Below are 27,907 nucleotides of genomic sequence, written 5' to 3'. Positions count from 1 at the left end.
GCTGGGACATGGGCCAGCAGCAGGGACAGGTTAACGCTGGGACATGGGCCAGCAGCAGGGACAGGTTAACGCTGGGACATGGGCCAGCAGCAGGGGCAGGTTAACGCTGGGACATGGGCCAGCAGCAGGGGCAGGAGACGTTGGGACATGGGCCAGCAGCAGCGGAAGGAGACGCTGGGACATGGGCCAGCAGCAGGGATAGAGGAAAAGTCGAAGAAAAGGAGTTAGCAATGGAGAGAGAAGGAAAGGTCAAGAGGGGAAGTAATCAATAATGAAAGAGATAATAGAGAAACTCACTAGACTTAGGATGCAGTAAAAGGAGTGTGCTTGTGATGTGATCTGTAGGTGGCAGCATGGAGGCGTGAGTAGGAAAATGGGACAGATCACCGGATAAGAATGCTTGCTTTAGGTAAGAAAAGACCAACCACCACCAAAATGTGCAGTGCTCACCTAGGCACTGAGGGAGCTCTTGCTAATAAATTACACAGCGAGACCTGAGATTAAACATGAAATGAGCGATTCCGACTAATAGCTGAACTGGACTGGGCAGAGGTGGAGAGAGACAACTCATCAACAATAGAGTCAAAATGATCATGGGTGAAACAAACATAAGATTAAAGTCGGTTGATGACATGAAACGGACTCGTGAAGGTTCAGCTTTACGGTAACACACGACTGATGAGAGCGACAACTGGGATTGCTTGCGAAGTTAGCCCTCAGGAAACTGGTTATGGCTGTGGAACAATTTCGTAAAAAGCTGGAAACTCGAGCTACTGAAATGAAGGTGAAGCTGAACCAACTACATAGGAGATCCCCCCCCAAAAAGGGCCTTGCCCGACAGACTGAATTTAAAACTCATCAAAAAGCTTTGACGTGTAGAGACATGCCACGCGAATGAACTCCACTGGACCTGGCAATGGGGTTGGGCGTTCAGACTAGAATGGGCTGCGAGCTTTAGGATGCCTGCAAGAGCTGGTTGCCGTAGTGACAGACCCACAAGAATGACTGGAAAGTGTCTAAAGGCTATTGGCCCAGAAGTGAGACTGGAATGAGCACATTCGAGTGTGGGACCGGGGTAAGCAAGAGAACTGACTGCATGACCTGAAAGTGGCAGGATGGCCTGGGAAATAATCTGCCAATTTTGGGAGATCTTGAGATAAGAACTTAGAAGCGAACCATGGTACTTGAACAGGACACATCAGAATATGGGACAGATCAGTTGATGGCGGCGAAGCAACTAGACCAGGAATATCCACAAGTTCAACAGCTAAGAAAACCTAAGACTTAAGCTACGAAAAGGATCATTTGTTGATCACCTGCTGGAATAGCGACTGCCAGACCATTTAAATCCTCTGGGTTGATCTGAACTGTGCTACAGGAATGAAATATGAAACATCAACCGCTATACATTGCGCATCTGGAAAAAAAAATCCTATAAATCAAATGCTAAAAACATATTTTACATTGAGAATAAACCAGTTTCTATTTAAGGTTGCGTTGATAAGTAGTGAATGGACACTGAGCAAAAAAATTTTGAAACAATGATTGGCCAATGGCCCTTGTCAACAGGAATTTAAGGCTGATTAATAATTAGAAGCGCTGGACAGCCTCAACCTAACTAAAGGAATTATTAGCCGACTTCATGTTACGTTGGCAAGCCACTCTACTGCAAGTATTGCCGTCGCAACAGGGCAAAAGTCCACAATTAGGTAAATGATACTTCATGCCTCAAGCCGCTGGTATGTGAAGGGCAGCTGAGACGCGAATCCCTGCTCCAGATGAGATTAACTGATTGAATTGACTGTTTAGTCATGATAAAAATAAAGTTAAAATAAGCTAGTTTTAAAACTTGCCATGTCTTGATTGGAAAAGCCTCATTATAGTTTTCAGATAAATAACTTATACTGCCCTATTAACCTTTATGTTACCTGCGATACAGCAGATTGTTTGCCAAGATCTTTTGAACTGCCCTTTGTGTGGGAAACCATCAGGAGAAGTTCCAGCTTTCACACGAACTGTGAAAAGCCGTAAAACAGCAGGAGTCCTGGCCAGTAGAGGAGAAGCTCTGCTTCCGCTTTTAGATAAAAGTGACAATTGGTGCTTGATCTTGAAAACAAAGTGCAGGGAGTGACTAACTTTAAAGAGGGTCAGGGACAACTCCTGGTTGGATGAGCAAAGATAAGCCTTATTTGAATAAATAGAAGACTAGAATACGCATTTACTATAAAACCTTGTACACGGGAGTAACTACTCTGATTTGCTCTTGCAATTCTCCAAAGACGTCTAAGCACATCTTTGCCTTCTTCTTCCTTCTTTCCATTTGTCTCAGATAAATTAATGCATGTCTCCGTTCTGCAGTTTCAGTTGTAATTTCATAGTGTCTTCTTTTGGATTAAACTCAGTAATTCTGTGACGTCTACGCTCGTTTTCTGTGTGGTTTCACTTCGGCCCGCCGGGAGAACCTGGGATCCGTGAGAAGAAGATAGAGCCAAAGATTTTCCAAAAATATATTACAACCTAGTATCTTCAACAGGCAGAATGAATCTACGTAGCTGAACATACACAACGACAATAGCCACGGGCGTCTTGTTAACAAGCAATGGTCTGAACGTCTCTGGGCTCACATTGCGCTTGTAGGCAGTTTGAAAAATAGATTATGATGTGTTAACGACACATAAAACTGTTTTAATTGCAGAACGAGGTTGCAGAGGACACGATAAGGGAAGTGGAGGAAACTCCGGTGCCACGTCGATGCAGGACTATCAAAGAGTTGGCCATGTAGGTAAAACACGGGGCTTGCAGACAGCCAGGACACAACTAACTGAAGCCGGCAATGCACCCAGATGTCCGCCCTTGCTACCGGGCCTGTGTAGCATAATTTATAATATAGCTCAAGTGACAAAGAATAGGGCGCTAACTAGCGAAAAATAACTAATGTGAAGTGGATAAATAACTGCGGTGACCAAACGACCCGTTAAAGATGGGCTGCACTGCTCTCTGCAGTTGATGCACATGCGTCTGCTATTTATACGGAAGATAATCCCTCCATGACTGTCTGGGTTCCAACATACGCCTTGCAGCTCTTACACAACAGCTGGTCACCTACTGAACTAATGTTTAAAGGCGCCTCGGAGAAACAAGTGACGATGATTTAACTAAGTCGATGTTCTGGTAAAAGTCCGTAGACATTAGAACTTGAGTGGCGCATGAATATGTGTTCGGGAGGGGTTAAACTGACGACAGGTGTCTGCGTTATGAAGTATTGCGAGACTCGAATGAGACATGAGAATGCTACGTCTTACCCTGGTGGCCTGAAACAGGCGTAGTGAGGGAAAACCAGAGAGGTGTTGCTGAGCGGGCTGACAGCGACCATGCAGGAGAGGGAAACTGTAGGCATTGCTGATCCATAGCGTGGCACTGGTGTGAAGGAGCAGAGGCGAAGAAAGGCGGTGCGGGTTGAAAACAGTGCGATCATGTGTCCGCTTGCCAGAGGTGGATCGTGGAGTAGGTGGCAAGGGAGCCGGAGAAATCCCAGTCAGGCGAGAAATCTCTTGCATCCGAGGGGCGTCTGAGTGGAAAAGAAAGGGCCAACGCAAGATGCGAGGTCGAAGGACGGGGAATCACGAAGCTGTGGAGAAGCTGAGACGTGCTGGCTGAGAAGCTGTGGCGTGCAGATGAACGGATTGAACGCAGCTGGGAAGCGGCTGACGGCTTGGGTGTGGATCCTTTATGCAGAGCCTGATTGCTGATTGAACGCGCCAGGTGAGGTCCAGTGCTGAGATCGGAGATGAGCATAACGTCGATGGGCGAACGGAAGGGGTGGAGTCTTCCAGTCTGAACTTCCGCTTTAGCTCCATTTCCTGGTATGTAAGAGAAACTTAAAATTCCTAATATAAATTTGAACCTACATATCATGTGTGTATGTGATACCATATTTAGAATCTCCATGTAAAGTGGGGAATTAGTTTATCTTTTAAAATCAAATTAAATAAATCAAAACCTAGATAAACTCCAGGTTTTTATTTTTACCCCAGACCAGAGATTCCCAAACTCTGCCATTGCAGTGGGGGCGCGGGAAGCCGTCTGGATGAAAAACAAAAAACAAAAAAAACATGAAAGCTGTATGCGCTGGGTTTTTACCTTAGAATGGCCAACTCTCTGTTATTCCTCTGTTAATTTGATACAGTAGGGGCTTCCACACTTCCCATATCTGTGTCCTCTGTCACTTTTATCAGCAGTTAAAACTGTTCAATCCGTTGTTAACATGTCATAACCTGTTTTTCCGAGCCACCTTTACCGCAACATGAACGCTGGGTTTATACCTGTGCGGTAGTGAAGGAGACTTGCTGCTATGCAGAGCTACGCAGGTGTGTTAGAATCATGGCAACAAACCAGCAAAACGCAAATAACTTTTCAGAGTTTTTTCCCCAAACTAACCGACTGAGTTGAGTAATGCTGTTGGATGCAGGTAATGTTAGCTAAAAGATGACTAGCTAGCTAATATCAATACAGCACCTTAACCTTGTTAACAAGTACCTTGTAGGCTGCTGGCGTTGTTGTCTATATTCAGCCACGCTTCATTTTGCCCCCTAAAAAGTTGATTCCCCCCCCTCCACACACCTTGTTTGTCTGAAGCCGGGGGCTGAGTATAAAACAGGGAGTCTCTAAGAATTCACCCCTACCCCCTTCGCTCACACACATCGTTCAACCAGACAGCTATTTGTAAGCCATAGGGGGGGCCCAGAAATAGTTTGGAAACCACTGGGGCGGCCCAGGAGAAAAAGTTTGGGAACCACTGCCCTAGACTAAGATGTGTTTTTGACCAAACTTGACCATCAAACTAACTCATGTTAGTTTTGAAGTTAGTGAGGGTTAGTCACTGGTTTGTCACCAGTTAATCACTGGCTAAACTGAGAATCTTACCACCTATTGGGCATCATTTATCAAAAACTGGCTTAGATGCCAGTCCAGAGATCTTCATGGAGCCAGTTTCTTGTGTGATTTATTAAACTTTCCGAACAATATGTAATTCAGCAGCTGGAAGCAATTTTCTGTTGCATACCCCACCCAGATTTATCCATAGGGCAAAAACTAGTTCAAAAGATTTTTCTTAAATTTCAAGGTGAAAGCATTGCAACAGAGGTTTAATGGCACACACAAAGACAAACCTGAAACAGGGTTTTTCAGATATGTTGTTAGTCTAAATCTTGTGTAAGATATGAGTATCTGCCATTCAAATGTTAGAAGTAAGGCCTTAGCATTATAACTCTGAGATTGATTCAAACCCAGATATCCAGCACGATACTGAGCTGAATTCCACATTTTATAACATGATGGCTTTTCTCAGTGTTCCTCCCACTGATCCAGGACAAAGTCATCTCCCTTCAGTACCAACCACTGAGAGAGTACTTAAATTTGAAAACGATATGTGCACTCCTTAAATACCGCATTGTGAAAATCACCTGGCCTTTGAAGGAGCCTATTGGAAAAGAACGAAGCTGAAACTCCTGGGCGCAATGCTGCCATTTGTTAGCTTCTGCAGCTATGCCAAGAGGGTTTCCAGTGATGAATATAAGGTGTTCAGCTTTTAAAATAGGCAGTTCGAAGCAGTTTTAGGGTGGATCTCAAGTTTTTCTGGATTTCAGGTATTTGTAGATGGTTGTGGTCCCTAACCTCAGTGAATCCTGGAGATTGTATGAAATGCCAGTTATATATTTGTATGGCATATATTTGTAAAGGTAACTTTATTTTTATAGCACATTTTCAACAACAAAAATACAAGCAAAGTAAGGTCATGTCTTAAAAAATAAAATTGACTTAATAGACGCTTCACATTTATACACTGCATAAAAATGTATGCAGTTGAAAAAACCCTTATTCACAAGACAATGTGTTCATGATGTTCCAGTATTTAGTGTATTGTGCAATAATCAGTAATATCAAACTAAGCCCACATTTAGATTCTGTTATCACAAACACCATCATACTTAAAAAATCTTTAAAAATCTTGTCAATTCTGCTTAAAAAGATTTATTCTAGATGCTTCATTTATTTTTCCAGTTTTCTCCATCCTGCTAACAGAAGAGTCCACAGTTTTAATTTCTTCTTTTGAAATCTTCTATATCATTTAGGCTACTTGAATGTCAGAGCCTTATGGAGCCTTTATACTTTCCTGCAGTCTGCCTCTTTTATCTTCGTTGTAAATTTTTAAGGGACAGGAAAAATATCTGATATACTTCACTATAACTTGCAATAGATGGCTAACCTGTCCAGGACATACCACAATGATAATGAAGATAGGTACCAGCCCCTATGGAGCACTGCAAGGATAAGCAGGTGTGATGGATGGATGGATGGATGGATGGATGGATGGATGGATGGATGGATGGATGGATGGATGGATGGATGGATGGATGGATGGATGGATGGATGGATNGGATGGATGGATGGATGGATGGATGGATGGATGGATGGATGGATGGATGGATGGATGGATGGATGGATGGATGGATGGATGGATGGATGGATGGACTAACAATAATGGTTTAACTTATAATTCTCCACTATAAGTGGATTTTCTTTACCTCACTCCAAGTTCACACTGACATAAAATTGCTCACCTGACCTTTAATGACCGTTGTTCATGTCTACATTTATAAAACTTTTTTGTTTTGTATTCAACTTACAGAAGGTAAATTTCAAATCACTTTGGATGGGAAGGTGTGTCCAAACCTTTAGCTGTTGTTTATAAATGTATACATATGTATATCAAATATTATTTCATAGTAGACTGAACTTTTTCAGATGAGGATCTCATCACCTTAAAAGACTTGTAATGTAATATTTTGTTCTACGGGCTAAACCTGTTACATATAGCATAAAAAGTTGAGCTATTGCCATTAATAAATGAGGACGAAATTCACACAGTGCATGCATCGTACTGTCCTCTTTTCTTTTTGTTTGCTCTTTATTCTTAAGTGTCATAAATTGGTGGCAGCTTTAAGTTTTGTTAGCTCACAAACTTCAATTGGTTGAGATTGATTTTTTTTCTTTTTTTTTTTTCCTACAAACACTTTCCTTGGTTAACACTAGTGGGCACCTAGTAAAATCATAGAAATACTGCCCAGAAAACATATGGACATGTGTAATTAGCTGTAATTGAAAATATATTGAATAAAGATAATGAATTTAACAGCCTAAGTCCAAACTGTCAGCTGATTAGAATGATATGAGCAGTTATTTGGAATATCAGGCCTTTTCCCCTCTAGTTTCCTTTGCTTTGCTATAGACATGCTGTCTATGTGTGTACTTCATAGACAGCAGAATTAGTGCAACAAAATTCTACTGTCACTGCATGTGCTACACTGTTAGCTGAGTATTTTTTCCACCTCTGGACTAAGCTGATTATGCTCAGTTCATTTCAGAACACTTGCACTGAGAACAGTTTATCTCTAATACTCTCATTAAAACTGATGGTATCAGTCAGAAACATAAATAAGTAGAGAAAGGCAGGAACAACACTTCCTCAGTTCAGACTCTCTTTCTCTCTGTCCTGCTCTGCCTCCTGTGTTTGTCTTTACATTCTGTTTCAGCCTCATTCCACATCTTTTATTTTGACCTCCACCCTCACCTTTGCTCTTTCCCTCTCTTTCCTGTGGCACTAGATCCTATATGGTTTGACTAAATCATCTTAAATATACATGCATGTGAGAGATGTAATTTAGAAACATATTTATTTATATACTTATATAGTACATGATGGATGATGTCGTAGTTAAAGAAATTTATATTTTTGCATGGGTAAGAACTTCTATTTACAGCCTATACTGAAGAACAAAATATTGTTATTCAGATTATTTCCTGTTTTACTTTTGAAAAAGAGAGTAGTCTTATTTATTTCAATAATATTTTTGTTAGACTGTTCTTTGTGAAAGCAAACTAATCTTAACTATGTAATAAAATGTCAGTTGTACATTAGGTAGAAAACCTTTGTAGTCGTAGCTTCTGCTTTGTGTATACGCCACACCATGACTGTAATTCTCTTCATGTCCTGCAGGGCGTCACTGTGGAGCTCCTGTGTGGTTTTGCCTCTCTTGGCCCTCACATGGATGTCTGCTGTCCTGGCCATCACTGACCGACGTTCTGCCCTCTTCCAGATTCTTTTCGCTGTGTTTGATTCTCTGGAAGGTTTTGTTATCGTAATGGTTCACTGCATCCTGCGTAGAGAGGTACCCAACATGACCACCCACTGTAGTTAGTGGAAATTAGCTTCAGTTTGGCTTGGTTTAAGACAAATTGCTTATGGTATTGCTACCATAATATGGGTGAAAGATGATATTACTGTATTTTGAGGCCTATCATCAGTCTGATAACTGAACTGAACCGCCAAACTAGCAGAGTGTGTGTACTTCATTAAAATTAATTGTTGAAACCACAGTAGCTTTAAAATGCAGAAACACACTATCTTTCATCAGTATTACATTAGTGTGATTCACTGAAGCGCTAGGCTAAAATTAGCATATTTATTCTGTTTTTATATGGCTTATTGATATTTGTAAGTTTTGTGCTGAGAAAATCTATAGAAGAAGTGTTTTCATGCTTCATAAACACTAGCTTTTGGTTTTAAACACCTGGAGATTGAATGACTAGTGTTTCAGCAGCACTCTCTACACTGATAGTTGTCTGGTTACAGAAGGTCACATGACACAGAAGGGCAGAAGGTTCATAGAGGTAAACGGAACAATCCCTTCATATATTCCCCATTAAATATGAACCTAAATGGTAGAATGTTTTGTTGTCTAAACTAGAAGGTTTAGGTTGTCTGGCCTGATGTTGGCTCAGTTATTAAAATCCCCCGCCTGTCCCTCTGTATCTGTGCTGCTAGTATTTGTCCTGTACTGAGTGACCTCTGCTCCCATGGTTTCCTGCAGGTTCAGGAAGCAATCAAGTGTCGTGTTGTGGATCGGCAGGAAGACAATAATGGAGATTCAGGTGGATCTTTTCAAAATGGCCATGCTCAGCTCATGGTAAGCATCAGCCATTTTGTTTTTTTGTACTTTCTAAGAAGCAGTATGACAGTCACAGTCAATACATGTGCTATTTTCTATCCTCAGACTGACTTTGAAAAAGACGTGGATATGGCTTGCAGATCCGGTAAGTTTCCTGTTTTATATGTTTAATTTGTCGTTTGTCTTTTATTCAGCTTTAGGGACAGCTGTTCCTGTGTGGCTCATCTGTCTGTTTTCACTGCTGCAGGTTCGTCTGTGTTGTTGGAACAGATGTCTAATAGTTATAATAACTTCCTTGTCTCGGGGAAGTGTTTCAACAAGAGATCCAGCTTGACTGCTGTGTGCCACAGTTAAATCATGGCGAATGGAAGTGGATTGGACATGTGCTGAACAGTTAAATGCAGACAAACATGGCCACCTGAGTCTCTCTTAATCTGATGCTGTATAATGAAGTCCCTTCTGGCATCACTGCATCAGATATGGGCTCTGCTCTTAAATCCGCTGGGAGTAGGAGTCTGATTTTGACGTTAGACAGGATATTAGGAGCAGCATCTGGAGCAGAAAAGCTACTGAGCTGCAGAGAAAACCTGATGGAAAAGTGACAAGAGACAAGATTGCTGTTTTTGTTTTTCTTTGGAGATGTCAAACAGGAAGAGGGACCACAGAGAGTGATCTTTGGAAAATTAGATTGAAGCATTGTCTAAGGCATTTTAGCAACCTAAACGTTTTATGAAATACCCCATGTTGCAATATGCTAAGAATATTTTATGCTGCTTACTTAAAATCATAAAGGCTGTAAAAGAACATTCCAACTGCATTGTTTGGAGAAGGGGTAAGCAGCAGAATATTTTAATAAAGTAAGAGTTTAATAACAGAAGAAAAAACACTAAGCAAGGAGAGGCTGCTGGTCCAAAAAGTTAATCTTAAAGAAGAGCAGACAGAAGAAACAGATGAGAATTGGACTAAAACATGTAGGTTTTTAGTATAGATTTAAAGGAACTCAGTGTTTCAGCTGTTTTGCAGTTTTCTGGAAGTTTGTTCCAGATTTGTGATGGATAGAAGCTGAATGTTGCTCTGCATCACTGGAACCAGAACCTGAGAGGCCTGGAAGATTGATACAACAGCAGCAGTATTAATGTATTGTGCTGCTAAACCATTTAGTGATTTATAAACTAACAGAAGTATTTTAAAGTTTATTGTCTGAGTTAGATTGAGCCAGTGGAAGGACTTCAGAACTGGTTGACGTGTTGATCAGCTGGTGGTAACTCTGGAGGAGCTACTGAGATTCACAGCTCATCTTGGTACACTGCATAAATTTGGCTGTTATTGAAAGAGTAAAAAGAGGAAAATCAAACTGCAAACTTTGATATAAAGTTTTCAGTTTGCCACAAGTTATGTAGGCAATACTGCAAATGTGGAAGATCCTGCTCAGCTCAAATGGGACCAGGGTTGAGCTGTTTCTTCCTAGATAGAAACTGCAATGTGTTAGAGAAAACTACCATACACATCACCTAGAATATAATGTCCAAATGGGAAAACATGGTGGTGGCAGTATTATGCTGTGGTGGTACTCTTCTTCAGCAGAAGCAGCTGGGCAGAGTTACTAGACTAAGTTCTGGACCTTTTAGAAGCTCTAGAGAATCAAAACTGAGACAGAGCAGTACACAACCCATGGGAATGTGTTGAAGTGGCCCAGTCAAAGCCCAAAGATGAACAAAACAATATTGATACACAATAATAAAGACTTGAACCACTTTAGCTTTTGTATTTAATTAATGTAACATAAAACTTAATCTTTTAATTCTTTTGTTTTGGTGGAATGTGTTGAAGGTTCATTGATCGTTTAAGTGTTAGGTGGGTAAGTATCCTTCATCTCTGTTTGATCTCCAGGCACAGTGAAGCGCTCGTCTCTCCAGGGTGAAGACAAGGCTTCTGCCGGGACCCTCACCCTTCAGAAAGGATCCAACTTTAACACAATGCCAGCCAGCATGACCAAGGTTCACCTCCAGAATGTGGCCGACTACTCCAGCCACACCCTCTCTCTGCGCCGGGAGAAAGGTGCTGCCGCAAAGGGGATCAGCACCGAGCTCCCCGGCGCCAAATCCATCTACATCTGTGACGGCGAGCTCTTCAAGCAGCTGGACGGGGAACTTCCCCGAGGGAACGGGGAGGGCAGCAGCTTGGACAGCACCAGCAAAGGCCCGGGGTACGTCATCCTACCGGCTAACAACACAGGTACACTGAAAGCCGCCAAGGGGAAAGATGATCCGACCAGCAAGTATAACATCACCATGGAACAGCTCCCTCAGAGCAGGCTCATCCATCTGGCCAACTCTACTGCTGGAGAGCCAGTCCCTGGCTTTGGGCTCAAGAGCCTTCCTACTGACCAGGTCAGTGTGTCATGTACTGACAGAGACTCACCAGCTCACAATCTCCACAACATGCCCAAAGACTCGCAGACAACAAGCAGTTTGGCAGATGCAGGCGACTCTGGCAACTCCGGGGTGATGTCCAAGAGTGAAACCGTCTCCACACTGTCCATGAGCTCATTGGAGGTAAGACCACCGGACCTGGCCGGGTTTCAGATAGACTCAGAGAACAAACTTATTTCCACTTCCTGTAAGACTTAAAGATGCCAGAAATTAAACTTTTTTATATATTACACCGTGTACAAAATAATGATGATTCCACTTAAACAACATGTGGAATACCTTGTGTAAATGAAACAGGTGAAACTGCAAAGACATAAAATCTAACAAGACATTTTTCCCCTTGTTATAAGTGAAATCAGCTGAGAATGGAACTAGCACCTTTCTGCCAATATTAAGGAATTATTGATTTCAAACTCCTTGTTCTTGCTGAAATGTTACTTGTAAGTTAGTTTTGTCTTATTTCAAGGGTACTTAGATATTTGCACTTGAAACAAGACCGAAGTTACTTAGTAAGATTTTGGTTTTTTGAACGGTATAACAACTCCGGTTTCCTCCCACAGTCCAAAAACATGACTGTCAGGTTAATTGGCCTCTCCAAATTGCCCCTAGGTGTGAGTGTGTGTGTGCATGGTTGTTTGTCCTGTGTGTCTCTGTGTTGCCCTGCAACAGACTGGCGACCTGTCCAGGTGACCCTGCCTCTTGCCCGGAACGATAGCTGGAGATAGACAACAGCAACCCTCCCGACCCCACTGAGGGACAAGGGTGTAAAGAAAATGGATGGATGGATGGATGGATGGATGGATGGATGGATGGATGGATGGATGGATGGATGGATGGATGGATGGATGNGGATGGATGGATGGATGGATGGATGGATGGATGGATGGATGGATGGATGGATGGATGGATGGATGGATGGATGGATGGATGGATGGATGGATGGACAGTATAACAGAGTAAATAATAAAAATAGATTTGACATTAGATTTTTTTGTCTTATCAGTTAAATTTCTGATTTATTGATAAAGTCATGTGATCTAATTTACATTTTAAGTACGACTTCCCAGTTTTGGAAAATGTATTTTTTATTTTTTATCATTTTGTTATTAAGTGCTAACTTAATTATTCATAAGAACAATGCCAGTCCCATCAAAACAACAACCAGACATGCAATGTTGACATATGTAAAACAAATCTCTAAAGGCGGCAGTAATGTATCATTTCCACATGCAGGTGTATTGCTAAACCTATCACCGGAGGTCCTTTCAGAACCAAGACTCTGGCACAAATAGGGAATATGATTTTAGTTCAACCGCACAGAAACTAAAATATGTACGGTTGATTACTTTGAGAAATCCAGAGTCCCTGACAGCATGACCAAGCATGTATGCAGGACCAAGCTGGTTATGCAAGCATGCAGGACCAAACATGGTCCTGCATGCTGCAGGAGGCAGGTGTTGGACGGGGAACTTCCCTGCAGGGCTTTTCAACAGTTTCCAACATGCTTGAAATTGTTATTTATTATGGACTGCTTTATATCTGTTGTATAGATATGAGAGAGCAGCTGTAGCTCTTTAGTTCTTGTCATTCAGACGTTGGTCCCTGTTCTGTTAGTGTTTGTGAGGTTTTCTTCAGATGTGTCTGTAAAGTCACAGAACATTCAGAGGTTCTGTTCATCCAGAGGTAGAAAGGCGGCTATGGCACATCGGGTAGGTGGCGCAACATTGCTGTTAGGTATAACTATGTCTGGTAATTCTGGAGGTTAAGGACCAGAATCTCCAGGAGGTAGATCAAACCTGTGGAAACTTGAGACCTGCTGTACAAGCAGGTCTCTCTTGATATGCACTAATAAGCACAATGGAAACTGTTTTAGCTAACATATGCAGACTTCTTTATGTCCACTCTTAGGGTTACAGCCATTATTCAGGTGTTTGTTTTTTGAAATATTAAAAAAGGGGCAAACAAGCAAATTTTCTGCAAATAATGTATCATTTAAAAAAACATCCCAATCCCTATTAAATAGTTACCTCTCTCCCACAGTTTGAAACATGGTGGTGGCAGTATCATGCTGGTTGGACTTGATTTAAAAATAGATGGAACTAAATATGAAGCAGCCCTGGAACAATAATAACATCTGGTGGATGTTCTTCTACATCTGGTGGATGTTCTTCTACATAGATTGAACTGGCTTTAGTAACCTTGTAAGGACCAGAGAATTTATATATTCCTATGAATCCAGATAGACATGCAAATGTGATCAAATATCACTTCTGTAGAAAGAAAAGATGTGTACTTAATGAGGAAGGCATATAATCAGCAAATTATACTGAAATCCTGACTGAACACACAAATGTGGAAATGAGACATTGTTTTTATATTTTTATTGTCATAAACTTTTCGAATGACTAGGTAAAATCTTCAGATGGAATCAGTGGACCAAATGCTTGGAGTGTTCAGAATGATTCTGTTGGTCTGATGGGGTTAGTTCAATGAAATATGATAATATGCAAGATTTCGAATGTAGACACTGTAAATATCATCCTTTCATCACATTTTCTCATTTTTTTTGCCTCATAATCCAGAGAAATCAGCATTTAAATTTAACCAAGTTGTTGTTTGTCCTGCATCAGTCATGAATGATGCAGCATCTGTTACTAAACATAAACTAATCATTAATACAAGCAGCTGAAGGAACAATTAAGTTCTATAATTGCTTTCTGGAATAATTTATTGTGCCTCATAAGTGTTTAACCAACACAGCAATAGAGTGAGAAAGGATTCCCAGCTATGATCACCATATGAGGCAAACATTATTAAACTGAATAATCATTCCAATACTTAGAAGTATCATTAATTGCTGTCAAAACATTTCATGTTTTCATCACTTTGGTCATCTCTGAGCTGATGCATACCACAGCTGCTTGCTTCCACTCATAATGAGAAGCTTCTCTGGGCCCATGTTAGAGGAGCATCTGTTAAAAGGTTAGTTCTCTATGAGCTCGCGCTACAGACAGCAGCATGTGGATGAGACGCCATGCCGATCAGCACAAAGTGGCTCAGACATCTGCCTGCTGGTGTCTTTTCACTCTGGGGCAAAACACACTTCCATAAAGGCGTGTGAGGCAGCAGCTGCCAGAGGAGGCAGGCAACCTGAAGGTCATGCCTTCCTTCAGCTCTCTGACAGCTGACCTAAAGGTCATTCGGTCACAAGCTGTTTGTTGAAAACTTGTGCCAGTGGGGTCTGAATAACCAACAGCAGAGCTTGCTTCGTCCCCCATGACTCACTCCTGTTAAGCCCAGGAAGACCTTTTCTAAAGCGGTTCATGTGGAGCTCCACTATTAAACACTTGAGTATTTCTGCTCACAAGGCCTCTAATATCTAGAAGGAATTTTAATCTCTCTGTCTCATCTCCCCCCAGAGACGAAAATCACGCTATGCAGAGCTTGACTTTGAGGTAATTGTAGTTTCTTTGCTTCCTACAGAGATTCTGAAACTTACACCAAAAGCCTGATGTCTGTTTTAAAGACCTCTACCTTTTTTAACTACATTTATTTTCCAGAACTAATATTAATGTGCAGAGTAGGAACGTTTAATGTGCAGAGAAAGCAGAAGTAGAACTGATGGTAGTCTGTTCTATTAAACTTGTACGTAACGTGCAATGTTCCTGTGTAGAAAATAATGCACACCCGGAAACGGCACCAGGACATGTTTCAGGACCTGAACAGGAAGATTCAAAGTGCAGACAAGGATAGAGAGTCTCCACCTGTTGATGCCAAAGCTGCCAAAAGATGGAGTGTGTCCTCTACCGGCAGCGACAAGACCAACATGAGTGTAAACAGTTTGATTTTATTCTGCCCCTTCCCCTCTGCTATACTGAATGTTTCCCTTTCCCTCTAACCATTAGCACAAATTAAAACTGACATTAGCTCTCCTGTTTAATTGTCAATGCCTTGGTTCTGAACATGGTGGTTTATTGTTCTGTGTTGTTAGAATCAGAATAAATGAACGGTGGCTTCAAGCTGTGGGTGAGCATATGTAGCACTACCATCAATACCAAATGAGTGTGGAGATCTGATTGTAGTGGCTTTCATTTGATCACATTACAACCACAACCTGCCAGTGGAAATGTATTAAGATTTTTGTTTTATTATTGAACAATACAGACAATGTGTAACTAGGGAAAGAGAGGAAAAGGCATGGTTTTTAAATAAAAATACTATTTCAAAACAATAAAAAATCTTAAAAGTGTGACAAATGTTCTTAAACTACCCCTTTTAATTTGACATATCCAGAGGTTAGAAGCAGTTGCCCCTTCAGTTCATCTATAGCATCCAGCAGTGTTTACACAGGATGAATGCAGATGTTCTCTGAAGGCCTCTAAGGTTTTTTACAGAACGCACCTCAAAGCCCCGGTACCGCCTGCTCACTGTTAGCTCTCTGCTACACCTTAACCTAACATTACTACCAGGCGGGTTCACATCACTGCTGACAGATTGAAAAAATAAAAATAAAACCCAATCAACCGATACAGTCTCTGTGGCCCAATAGTCACGAAACAAAAGAGCCTGAAGGTCTGTCCCTGCTAGTGTCTCATAAATAAAAACTCCCTATTAGTTTCTTGCATCCAGCGGAGATGTGCAGAGCGGTGACTACCTCTTCATTTAGGGCCAGCCTGATCGCCTTAGGCAGAATTTGATTTAGGGCCCTCGCTTCCTACTAAGAACATCAACATCACTAACAGTTTTTAAATATAGATTTAGTGAAGTCTGTGAGAGAGGGACCAGGTTAATTAGCCAAGCTTAAAATCAACCACCGATTATTGGCTATTATTTGCTGTGATGTATTTATAAACAAACCAAGTTCGAACACAAAGATTACAGATAGCTTCAGATTCTAACCATGGTAACACAACAATCAAACTATCAAGATGATTCTGTGCTCTTTTACAAAGTGACTTTTGAATTAAATCCTAAATGTACAATTTTCTTTTTATTTATCTCTGCTTAAACCATTAAATAAAATGTGATAGTATTGTTAAATACTTATTGTTTCTCAATAAACAAATGCTAAAGTTTTATATCTGTGGTCTGTGTTACAATTCAATCATTTACATCGGCCCTAGCCCTTCAGTAGAAGTCTGATAGATTTTTTCAGGCAGACCTATGAAAACACTGTTGAAGTAATCAACTAAACTTAAATGCATGGATGTTTCTCAATATCTTGTTGAATGACAAAATCTAATGAAAATAATTTATCTCTCAGTCTTACAATTCTAGATTTCTGAGGTGCTAACATTGACGAATATGTAGAGTTAACCCCTCTGAGCTTTTTTGATCTTTAAAGCAGTCTGCAGCCAGGTTGCTATGGAGATCAAACAGTGGGATATTATTAGGGTTTATTTAGTAAAATAGAGGCAAATTTGCTTATTTCATAACAAACTTAAACTCTTCTCTGGTCTGTTTAACAATTACAGTCTCAGATTTACACAGCTTTCCAGCTCTGACAGCAGCAGAAACAGCAACATTATACCTGCTGGGGAAAACCTAGATTAAATTTGCTTTGCATTGTACCCACATGATGACAATGATACAATATGATCCGATTAAATATTAGATTATTGATTAATATGAGTTTTTGCTATGTGTTGTGTGGTGTTTTAAGATCTTGTTCAGTGTGCCCCTGTTTAACTTTTGACATCATTTTCAGGTAATAGATCAATAATGGCATAATAATACAAGTTTGCTCTCTCAAAGATTGATGAGCTTTAATTTTGTACAGAACATTTCACACTGAAACAGGAATAATAAAACATAATCAGAATCAATAAATATAAATGTAGTATAAACCACACACAACCACCGCCATAAATAAAATAGACTATGACTATGATGTAAAAGAATTTCCCTTCAGAAAATATTAATCCTTAAAATGTAAATTATTGACCTTATTTTATCATCCAATTAATTAATTGTTCATTGCAACAGTTTATATATGCCCCATTTGTTTCAAATTTCATTGAATCATTCTTCTGGATTCTTAAAGGGCATGTTAGTTTTTTTTTCATTTTATATAAATACTGATAAATAGATTCAGTTTTTTGTCATGCCAATTTTCTCAAAGATTCACAGATTCACTTTATTTTTAACTTTAGACTATCAACGTAAAATTAAGAAAACTGCATCATTCTGCTTAAGAATGATGCAGTTTTTTTACACGATCTTAAGGATCATTAGTGATCCTTAAGTCTTAAGGATCATGTATGATCCTTAAGATCATACATGAATGAGGCATAACATTATGACCGACAGAAGAATGGACACTAATTATCTCATCATAACAGCTTTGTGGCAAGTAGACCTTCAAATTCAAAAATTCTGTCTTAATCCCAAAGGGAAAATAAAAGTTATTGTAACTCATATTAATTCAAATTCTTCAAAGAGTTATTGTAGACAGTAATGGCTGTTGGCAGGAAAGATCTCCAGTAGCAGTCTGTAAAAACCTCTGACTGAAAATACTGTGTTTGTCTAAGACGGTATCATGAAGAGGATGGTCAAGGTTAATTTTCTTAATTTTATATAAAATCCTTCTTTGCATCATCATCTGCAGAGGTTCCACAGTCGTCCCAAGAACAGAACTAGAACAGAACCAGTCTTTTTATCAGGCTGTTGAGCCTTTTAATGTCCCTGGTTCTGATGCTGCTGCCCCAACAGATGACAGATGAAGAGATCTCAACAACAGACTGATAGAAGATCTGCAGCATCTTGCTGCAAACCTTGAAGAATCTTGACTTCCTCAAGAAGTAAAGTCTGCTCTGTCCTTATAGATGCTTCACTGTTGCGTCTCCAGTCCAGTCTGCTGTCCAGATAAACACAGAGGTATTTATATTCCTCAAACACCTCCCCTTGGAAGTAAGGTTTGGTCTAGCCCTGTTCCTCCGAAAATGTACAATCATCTCCAATTATTAGGGCAGGAAAAACATCATAAGGATGTGAGCAAGTTTGAAAGGGAGCAGAGCGTGATGACCTGCAGATGCAGATGTTGTCTGGTGTTCGTGCTCTGCAGTGTGCAATATCTACTAAAGAAGGTTCATGAAGGCCCATTGAAGCACATGAGGAATGAAAGCTGGCCCGTGAGGTCCGTCTTAACAGTTGAGGGAGTGTAGCTCAGAGTATTAATGAAGATTCTGACAGAAATTTGTCAGGATATCAGCACATTAAAATCTCAGGCCAACTCAGCCTCTGTGGGATGTTATGGACAAACAAACCGATCCTCTTCCAGAACTTCAAGGATCTGAAAGCATCAGCAGAGTTCAACACACTAGCAGGAAGGTCATAATGTTATGCCTGATATATCTACACAATATGTCTATATTTGCCTCAGCTGTCAACCCAAATTGTTTGTAAAATTTTGGTGTTCTGTCACCTGGTGCAACTTATGTGGCTATCAAACATTAAATCAAAACAACATATTAAACATTCTTATATTTGTTGTGGAACTGACGTGTTAGAAGTGTGACCCCACTGCCGCCCTGAGTTTTTAGGGCTCTACAAACCTGCAATGAGCCCATGGTCCAATGACACCAGCAGCCAAACAACCTCTCTGCTTCTCCTGTTTCATTATTAACCAATTTATACGTCACTTGTAGAATTTCATTGAATTGACTCTACAAGTAAAAAGGAGGTTTGGAGGGAGGGACATTCATGCCACTTCATGCTTGCATTGAGCTCCTTTACTGAAAAGCACATATGCTTTCCTTATTCATATTTTAGTTGATTCACTGAAAAAAAAATTTTTTGTTTGTTTTGCAAAAATATAGCTCTAATTTCCATAACCACCATTTTCATTAAGATAAGATACATTTATTATCCTGTCTGAAGGTATTGCTAAATAAGTGTATGGTGCTATAAAAAGTATTTGCCTCTTAACAGGTTTCTTCTGTTTTTGCTTCCTTGCCACCATCAGTAAAAGACAAACTGAGTTAAAAATAAAATCCTGTTTTCAGATTATTCTTTCTTTTATTGGGGAAAAAGCCAAAGTAAAATTCCATATAAAAACCAACCTTGGTATTTGTGAAAACAAATTAAGAACTAGTTGTTCCACTGTTTGGAACAGTGTGCATCCTGTTACTCAAACCTTCCAAAAAAAAAAGGTGGGGGAAAAAATCTACTTTGATTGTTTCAACACACACACACAGAGTTGTGAGACAGGCCTTTGTGTTCCCTTTGATCAGCAGGATTGGATTGGGGTTACTGTAAGAAAAAAAATAAAGTCATAATATGTGTTGATTGTGACTAATTTGTAAAAGCAATAGCATGTGTCAGCTCTGTGTGAGACCTGCTGGACAAGTCGCTTCTCTAGCCTCCTCTGCTCTCTTAGCCGATCTCACTGAGGTTCTCTGGAGTCCTCAACCTCAAAGGGCTTTCCAAATTGATAGATGTTGACTTTGTTTTTCATATGTTCTTGAATTTCTATAGTCCACACTATATTGTCCCAGGTTGGTATAGATATTTATTTTCCTTTAATAAATAAAATAACTTACAAATGTTTTTCTTTATCTTTTCTGAAAGATTACCTTTGTCTGATGGTAAAATTTGTGAGATGATCTGAAATATTTAGTTACAAAAAGCAAAAACTGAAGAAATCCATTCAGTCTTCTTGCACTTTACATAAGAATTAAAGTAGAAAACTTAAATTGATGTAGTTTATATTGAGTTTATATTATGAACTAACTTTCAGGCCACCATCAGTGTACAGGAGTCGACAACCTGCCTGTTTTCTTCTTTCCCACCTGAACCAAATGAATGATTCATCTGCAGCACCTTAAGACATGCTGAGAACCAGATTCAGTCATTACTTTAACTATGCTCCAAAAGAGACACATCTGAGACATGCAGGATGCCAGCTCTAGGATACTGGAGTTGGCCACTTCTGCTTTATTCAAATGTTTCTCAAATAAAAAAGGTGAGTTCTCTCATTGTGTCCTTTTCTGCAGGATAAGCAGCAGACCCCCAGTAAGAGGGCATGGGAGGGCATCCGCAAACCCCACTCACCCCCTTCCTGGGTGAGGAAGGAGCTGGAAGCGGTGGCGGCGTCGCCCCTGGAGCTGCAGACGGTGGAGTGGGAGAAGAGCAGCGCCACCATTCCCCTGGTGGGCCAGGAGATCATGGACCTGCAGACGGAAGTGTGACCTCTGACCAATGCCTCACACCCCACCGCTCCCTGCCATCTTCAGTGCTGTCACCACACACACACACACACACACTCTTTGCACACTGCCATGCTCAATACAAAATGAAGTAGAGTCCTCTGCAGGGACTTAAAGCGGAAGAGGGCTGAGGACCAGATTCACAGGGTTGGAAAATGGAGTTTGTAGCGAAGAGGAACATGGCGTCTCTTTTTGTTTCATTTGATACTTTGATGTGGCCAAAAAGTGGACTGTCTGGACAACAGTCAGCTGACTCATAACAAGAGACCGTGTGCTTCTACGTGTGCATCATCCAGATGTTCTAAACAGCATATCCATGCTCCCCCTGTATTCAACTGTTACCATGAAATAATCTTGACATGTCTCTTGAGGTTGAGGTTATTGAGGTTGTCCTGATCGAGGCTGATGCTAAGCTCAGCTTCAGATGCCTCTCAGTGACACTAAGCTGGGTTTAAGGAAATGGACTAGACCCAATCTGCTCCTCAGTACCGATCTGGGCACAGTGATTTGAGCATGCTGAAGTGAACAGGACTGTGACCTGACGGAGGATAAAAAGCAGGGAGAGTTCAGAACTGTGGTGTGGCGGGGCATGTGTGGGCTGCTGGCTCTGATTGGCCCGTATCATCCAGTGGGAGCCCAGCTACTTAGGGTTCATAAAGTAAAGACACCCTGAGAAGAACAAAGCTCAACATGTTGGCAATCTGGAAAAGTGAACCGAAAAGACCCTGTGTGTGTGTGTGTGTGGGTGCGTGCGTGTGTGTGTGTGTGTGTGTGTGCCCTGAGAAGCGCATTAGGACGCGGCTCTACTTATATATGACTCATTGGTCGATGGTGATGACATCCAATGAGGTCATCAGGCGGTGTGTGCGTGTGTGTGTGCAGGCTGCACAGAGGGGAAGCACAAGGCTCACCTGGAGTCCTGATGTATAGCATTGTAATTATTTCGACAGAGTTCTACAGAATGGATTTTAGTCTATAAATATCTTTCTTACTGTGCTTGAGGATAGTTGTTCTCATTATTATGAATATGAACATGATTATTCTGATACTGATAAGCCCCCACCCACTGACCCACCCATCACCCCCTCCCCTGACTCATCAGGGTACTGGACTACAAGTGTTCTGTATCGCTATGTAACTGTGTGTTTTGATATCACCACTGAGTCATTCAGATATGTGTTTGTCCTCTCCCATAACCCCATGAAGCCATTCTTACCTCCAACACAGATCTCCCTTCACCCCCCATTCCCAGGTCATGCACCCTACTGCTTTTTTGTTGATGTACAGTTTTCAGAGCACAATGAATGTGTCTTATTTCTAATAAAAGCATATCTATATAATTTATCTTTCTGTCTGTTCCCTGATGATAAAGGTGCCTTGCTAAAGTATTCAGACCTCTAAAACTTTTCAGTTTCCTAGAGGTGGGCGGATCGATCCAAGATATCAATTATATCGATACCAAAGTATCAATATTGGATCGATACCAGTGTGTTAAAATCAATACTTTAGTTTCAGATTCCATTTTCTTTAGTATTATAGTTTCTCAACTCAATATTTTTTATTTGCTCTCAAATGGTTATTTTTTGCACTTTATTTAGAAAAAATACACACAACACATATTTATGATATGTGCTATCATAAATATGTGATAGCACATATTTATTTATGTGCTATCATTGTGTTTTATAGATGCCAATAAACTTTGTCCAAATTCTGTCCAAGGTTTGAACATAATAATTTCAAGTAAAAACCACAAAAACATTTAAAGTTCAGTAATTATATTACAAATTTATGTAAAAAGTGTCCATCAATATTGGTGATACTGGCCAAATATTTTCTTGGTATCAGATCAATACCAAAGTATTCAGTATCACATACCTTTACTATTTGCCACAGGACTACAACAAAATAAAAAAAAATACATTTTAACTGATAGATGCAAACAAAGGAGTGTGTAACTGTGAGAAAAATGGAATGTAGTAAATAAAAATATTTTCTTGCTGGGCTGTACTGTACGTTTATATTCAGCCCCTCAGTGAATACTTTGTACCCCCACCATTGTGGCAAATGTGTGTGTGATTGATGGTTGTAACTGAAACTGCAATTTCGTTAACTTTCTGACAATGACAATAAATTCTTCTGATTTTGATTCTCAAATATAGCTGAAGCTCAGATTTGGTGAATATTAATATCCAAGTCATGTCACAGACTGTCTGCTGGGTTTAGGTCAGTACTGAACATGAACATGTTCTGATCTACACCACTCCTCCACACTTAACCCTTAGTCTATCTCACCTTCAATTCTGAACAGTTTTTATTATCCTGCTCAGCATAATGCTGCCACCTCCATGTTTCATAGTGGAGGTTGCAGCAAACGTCAGATGCACCTGCCAGATGACAAAGTCCAGGGTGGTGTGCTTTCATACCTTTATTCTGGATGGTTGTCTTCACACACAACAGACCGTCCAGGAAATAGCAAGCAGTTACACCTGCTGGCTATGTCAGCGACATAATGCTAAAGCCTTAGAATGAACAGCAGGTAAAACAGGAGCTAAAAGTGTGTTGTTCTCCATGTAACATCACAGCTGCAGCATTAAAATAAATGAAACAATGAAGATTATTCATAGAGATGTCATTTTCTCTCCTGCACTTTTTCAGACCTCACAATCTGCTTAAACAGATCATCCATCGGCTGTTCAAGGAAGCAAAATCTGGTTCACTTCTAGTGAAGTGAAGTGCTCTGGTGTGAATCACACTTAGCGTTTCATTTGGAGTCCAAAAGGGTGTTATTTTTCTCTTGTGCAGTGAGGGCACTCTCTTCTAAATATTTGTTGTCATGTGAAAAAGTACACAAGAGTGTCAATATTTTGACTGTCACATTTTGGTGCATCATCAGAATAAGAAGAATAAAAATTATTTGTTATTGTGCAAGGAAAAAAAACAATATAAAAACTGCAGCTTTTGAAGGCAGTGCAAATAAATAAATACGTACATTTCAATAAACTATTATAGAAACACAGAAACAATCATGATTTTAAGAAAAAATAAACAAATGCTGATCTTTCTTTTGCTTCCAGAATTAGACGTATATAGTTTGCAGAATGGTAATCTCCCTGTACCGTCAAACACTTTGCTGTCTGATTTGGACATGAAAGCCTTATTAAAAATATAAACAACAGCATAAAAGTGTTTAGTCACTATTGCTGAACTCAGGCAAAAGCAAATGGCAGAGCAAATGTTAAAGGACTGCTGAGGATGGTGGCTGACTTACAGATCTGCACAACCCCACTAAATGTAGACATGGAGTGTGTAGTGTATAAACACAGAGCTGCTTCAACTGCATGGTTTTGATGTGTGTGATGCTGCATATTTTGGTATCGATTTCATGCCAAGCAAATACAGGAACCGTACTAATGGAGCTTTAGCGGAAATTCAGGCTGGAAGACTCCACCCCCTCCTGCCAACGCAGGCCCATCAACGTCATGCTCATCTCCGACCTCAGCGCTGGACCTCACCCGGCGCGTTCAATCAGCAATCAGGCTCTGCATAAAAGGATCCACACCCAAGCCGTCAGGTGCTTCCCAGCTGCGTTCAATCCATTCATCTGCACGCCACAGCTTCTCAGCCAGCACGTCTTCAGCTTCTCCACAGCTTCGTGATTTCCCGTCCTTCGACCTCGCATCCTGCGTTGGTCCTTTCTTTTTCCCCTCAGAAGCTCCTCGGATACAAGAGATTTCTCCTGGCCCCAACCTCGATCATTTCAAGCAGCTTCTCCCKCCTATCTCTCACCTGCCTGGGGTTTCACTTACTCCACGATCCACCTCCGAAAAACATAACAAGCCCTCCGGTCACCTTGTTAACTTTGACCTTTTGCCCATGACGCACGACGCATTATCTCCCGCACAGTCAGTGAGACAAGGTAGCTAACTGCGGAGCTCTACGTGGAGGTAACAGCCTGTCTAAAGATGCCACGTAAAGAAAGACGACAGAGGTTTCAAAAGAGATGATCTGATGGAAGCAGCAAAAGGCCGTCTTCCTCCGCCTGCCAAGCTTCTCTCACTTCCGCATGCCATCATGGTCAGCCTCTTTCTGGATTTCCCCCTCTATTCCCGTCTCGGGCTGTCTGGACGCTCCTCAGATGCAAGAGATTCCTCAATGATTTCAAGCAGCGTCTCCCGCCTCGATGATTTCAAGTAGCGTCTTCCCCCTTTCTCTCGCCTGACTGGGATTTCTCCGGCTCCCTCGCCATCTACTCCACGATCCACCTCTGGCAAGCGGACACATGATCACACTATTTTCAACCCGCACCGTCTTTCTTCGCCTCAGCTCCTTCACACCAGTGCCATGCTATGGATCAGCAATGCCTACAGTTTCCCTCTCCTGCATGGTCGCTGTCAGCCCGCTCAGCAACACCTCTCTGGTTTTCCCTCACTACGCCTGTTTCAGGCTACCAGGGTAAGACGTAGCATTCTCATGTCTCATTTGAGTCTCGCAATACTTCGTAACGCAGACACCTGTCACTAGTTTATCCCCTCCCGAACACGTTGGCCGTATATTCATGCACCACTCCAGTTCTAATGTCTAAGGACTTTTACCCGAACATCAATTTAGTTAAAACATCATCACTTGTTTCTCCGAGGCGCCTTTAAACATAACATTAGTTCAGTAGGTGACCAGCTGTTGCGTAAGAGCTGCGAGGCGTATGTTAGAATCCAGACAGTCATGGAGGGATCATCTTCCGTATAAATGGCAGACGTATGCGAGAGCAGCGCAGCCCATCTTTAACAGGTCGTTTGGTCACCGCAGTTATCTATCTGCTTCACATTAGTTATTTGTCGCTAGTCAGCACACTATTCTTTGCCATCTGAGCTATATTATAATTTATGCTACCCAGGCCCGGTAGCATGAGCAGACACCTGGGTGCATTGCCGGCTTCAGTTAGTTGTGTCCCGGCTGTTCTGCAAGCCCCGTGTTTTATCTACATGGCCAACTCTTTGATATTCCTGCATCGATTTGGTACCGCAGTTTCCTCCACTTCTTGCTGTTTCATGGCTTTCACAGATCATGTGAAAGCTGGAACTTCTCCTGATGGTTTCCCACACAAAGGGCAGTTCAAAAGATCTTGGCAAACAATCTGCTTTATCTACAGGTAACATAAAGGTTAATAGGGCAGAATAAGTTATTAATCTGAAAACTATAATTAGGCTTTCCAATCAAGACATGGCAAGTTTTAAAACTAGCATATTTAAAATGTATTCCTCATCATGATTCAATCAGTTAATCTCGTCTGGAGCAGCGGTTCGCGTCTCTGCTGGCCTTCACATATCAGTGGCTTGAGGCATGAATTATCATTTACCTAATTGTGGACTTTGCCTTGTTGCGACGGCGATACGTACAGTAGAGTGGCTTGCCAACGTAACATGAAGTTGGCTAATAATTCCTCTTTGGTTTGATTGAGCCCGCCCAGCGCTTTTTCTAATTATTAATCAACCTTAAATTCCTATTGATGAGGGCCTTTGTCCAATAATTGTTCCAAAAAAAATTGCTCAGTGTCCATTCACTACTTATCAAAAGCAACCTTAAATCGAAACAGGTTTAGTCTCAATGTAAAACATGTTTTTAGCATCCGATTTATAGGAACTTTTTCCAGACGCACAATGGTGTTTCATATTTCATTCAGGTAGCACAGCACAGAACAATCCAGAGGATTTAAATGGTCTGGCAGTCGCTATTTCAGCAGGTGAACAACAAGTGATCCTTTTCGTAGCTTTAAGTTTTAGATTTTTCTTAGTTGTTTCAACTTCAGGATATTCCTGGTCTACTTGCTTCGCCGCTATCAACCGATCTGTCCCATATTCTGATATGTCCTGTTCAAGTCCCATTGGTTGCTTCTCAGTTCTTATCTCGATCTCCCGAAATCAGCAGATTATTTCCCAGGCCATCCTGCCACTTTCAGGTTATGCAGTCAGTTCTCTTGCTTACCCCGGTCCCACACTCAAATGTGCTCATTCCAGTCTCACTTCTGGGCCAATAGCCATTAGACACTTACCAGTCATTCTTGTGGGTCTGTCACTACGGCAACCAGCACTTGCAGGTATCCTAAAGCTCACAGCCCCATCTAGAGTCTGAACTCCCAACCTCATTGGGAGTCCAGTGGAGTTCATTCGCATGGCACGTCTCAACACGTCAAAGCTTTTCGACAAGTTTAAGATGGAATTTCCTTTCTATTTCCCATTTTAAATTCAGTCCGTCGGGCATGGCCCTTTTTTGGGGGGGATCTCCTATAGTTGGTTCAGCTTCACCTTCAACAGCTCGAGTTTCCAGCTTTTACAAAATTGTTCCATGGATTTCCTGAGGGGCTATCTCTGCAAGCAATCCCAAGTCGTCGCTCTCATCGGTCGTGTATTACCATATACCTGAACCTTCACCACTCCGTTTCATGTCATCAACCGAATTTAATCATATCTCTGCTCATTTCACCCCTGATCATTTTGACTCTATTGTTGATGAGCTGTCTCTCTCCACCTCTGCTCAGTCCAGATCAGCTATTAGATGTTATGTATTTTTCTCTTGTGCTATGTTTTTATCTGTTTCTATGCATTCTGCTTATTGATACTATCGAGACATGCCTTCTACTTCTACTGGTTTTACTATCTTCTAGCTTGTGTACTTTTCTGTATGCCTTCTACTTCTACTGGTTTTACTATCTTTTAGCTTGTCTACTTTTCTGTATGTCTTCTTCTACTGGTTTCGCTATCTTTTAGCTTCTCTACTTTTCTGTATGCCTTCTAATTCTACTGGTTTTACTATCTTTTAGCTTTTCTGCGTTTCTATATGGCTTCTACTGGTTTTACTACCTTTTAAGGTCTTCTGCAATCTTTAATCAATTTCAGCAATTCATATATCAAACTGTTCTGCCTCTTCTGCTCCTTTATGCTTTTTGTGTTTCTATGTTTCACTTCTTCAAATATTTCTGGCTTTGTAATAATTCTTGCTTTTTCTATTTTATGCTTTTTCCTATGTTGTTATGTTTCACTGCTCAACTGTTTCATCTATTTCTATTTCTTCTCCTTTTGTCTATCTCGCATGCTTTTCTCTACTTTTTCTTGCATTTCGGCAGAAGTCATTCTGAAAATATACATTCTCACGGCTGTTTCGCTAACCCCATTACGTGTGGTGAGGTCCATAGCTGGTGAGGCATCCACCTTAATTATGATCAGATTTACAAATCTAAACCCTGCATGTTATTGTTTACATAAGG

The 27,907-nt window shown here is 40.9% G+C and overlaps 1 protein-coding gene across 1 annotated transcript in view; it reads left to right on the top strand.

Moving 5' to 3' along the window:
* adgrb1a (adhesion G protein-coupled receptor B1a) overlaps positions 1–21,990 on the top strand; it is a 239,886-nt gene extending 217,896 nt beyond the window's left edge. Inside the window, exons 18-24 of the mRNA XM_017305153.1 lie at positions 8,057–8,228; positions 8,931–9,026; positions 9,114–9,153; positions 10,899–11,563; positions 14,860–14,895; positions 15,114–15,272; positions 20,434–21,990. Of these exons, the coding sequence (XP_017160642.1) occupies positions 8,057–8,228; positions 8,931–9,026; positions 9,114–9,153; positions 10,899–11,563; positions 14,860–14,895; positions 15,114–15,272; positions 20,434–20,628 (1,363 nt within the window). The 3' untranslated portion in view covers positions 20,629–21,990. The remainder of the gene's footprint in view (positions 1–8,056; positions 8,229–8,930; positions 9,027–9,113; positions 9,154–10,898; positions 11,564–14,859; positions 14,896–15,113; positions 15,273–20,433) is intronic.
* Positions 21,991–27,907: the final 5,917 nt, after the last annotated feature.

Source organism: Poecilia reticulata, linkage group LG6 (genome assembly GCF_000633615.1).
Source record: "Poecilia reticulata strain Guanapo linkage group LG6, Guppy_female_1.0+MT, whole genome shotgun sequence".
NCBI lineage: Eukaryota > Metazoa > Chordata > Actinopteri > Cyprinodontiformes > Poeciliidae > Poecilia > Poecilia reticulata.
The sequence above is the reverse complement of the archived record's forward strand: the minus strand, read 5'-3'. Positions and strand labels throughout refer to the sequence as shown.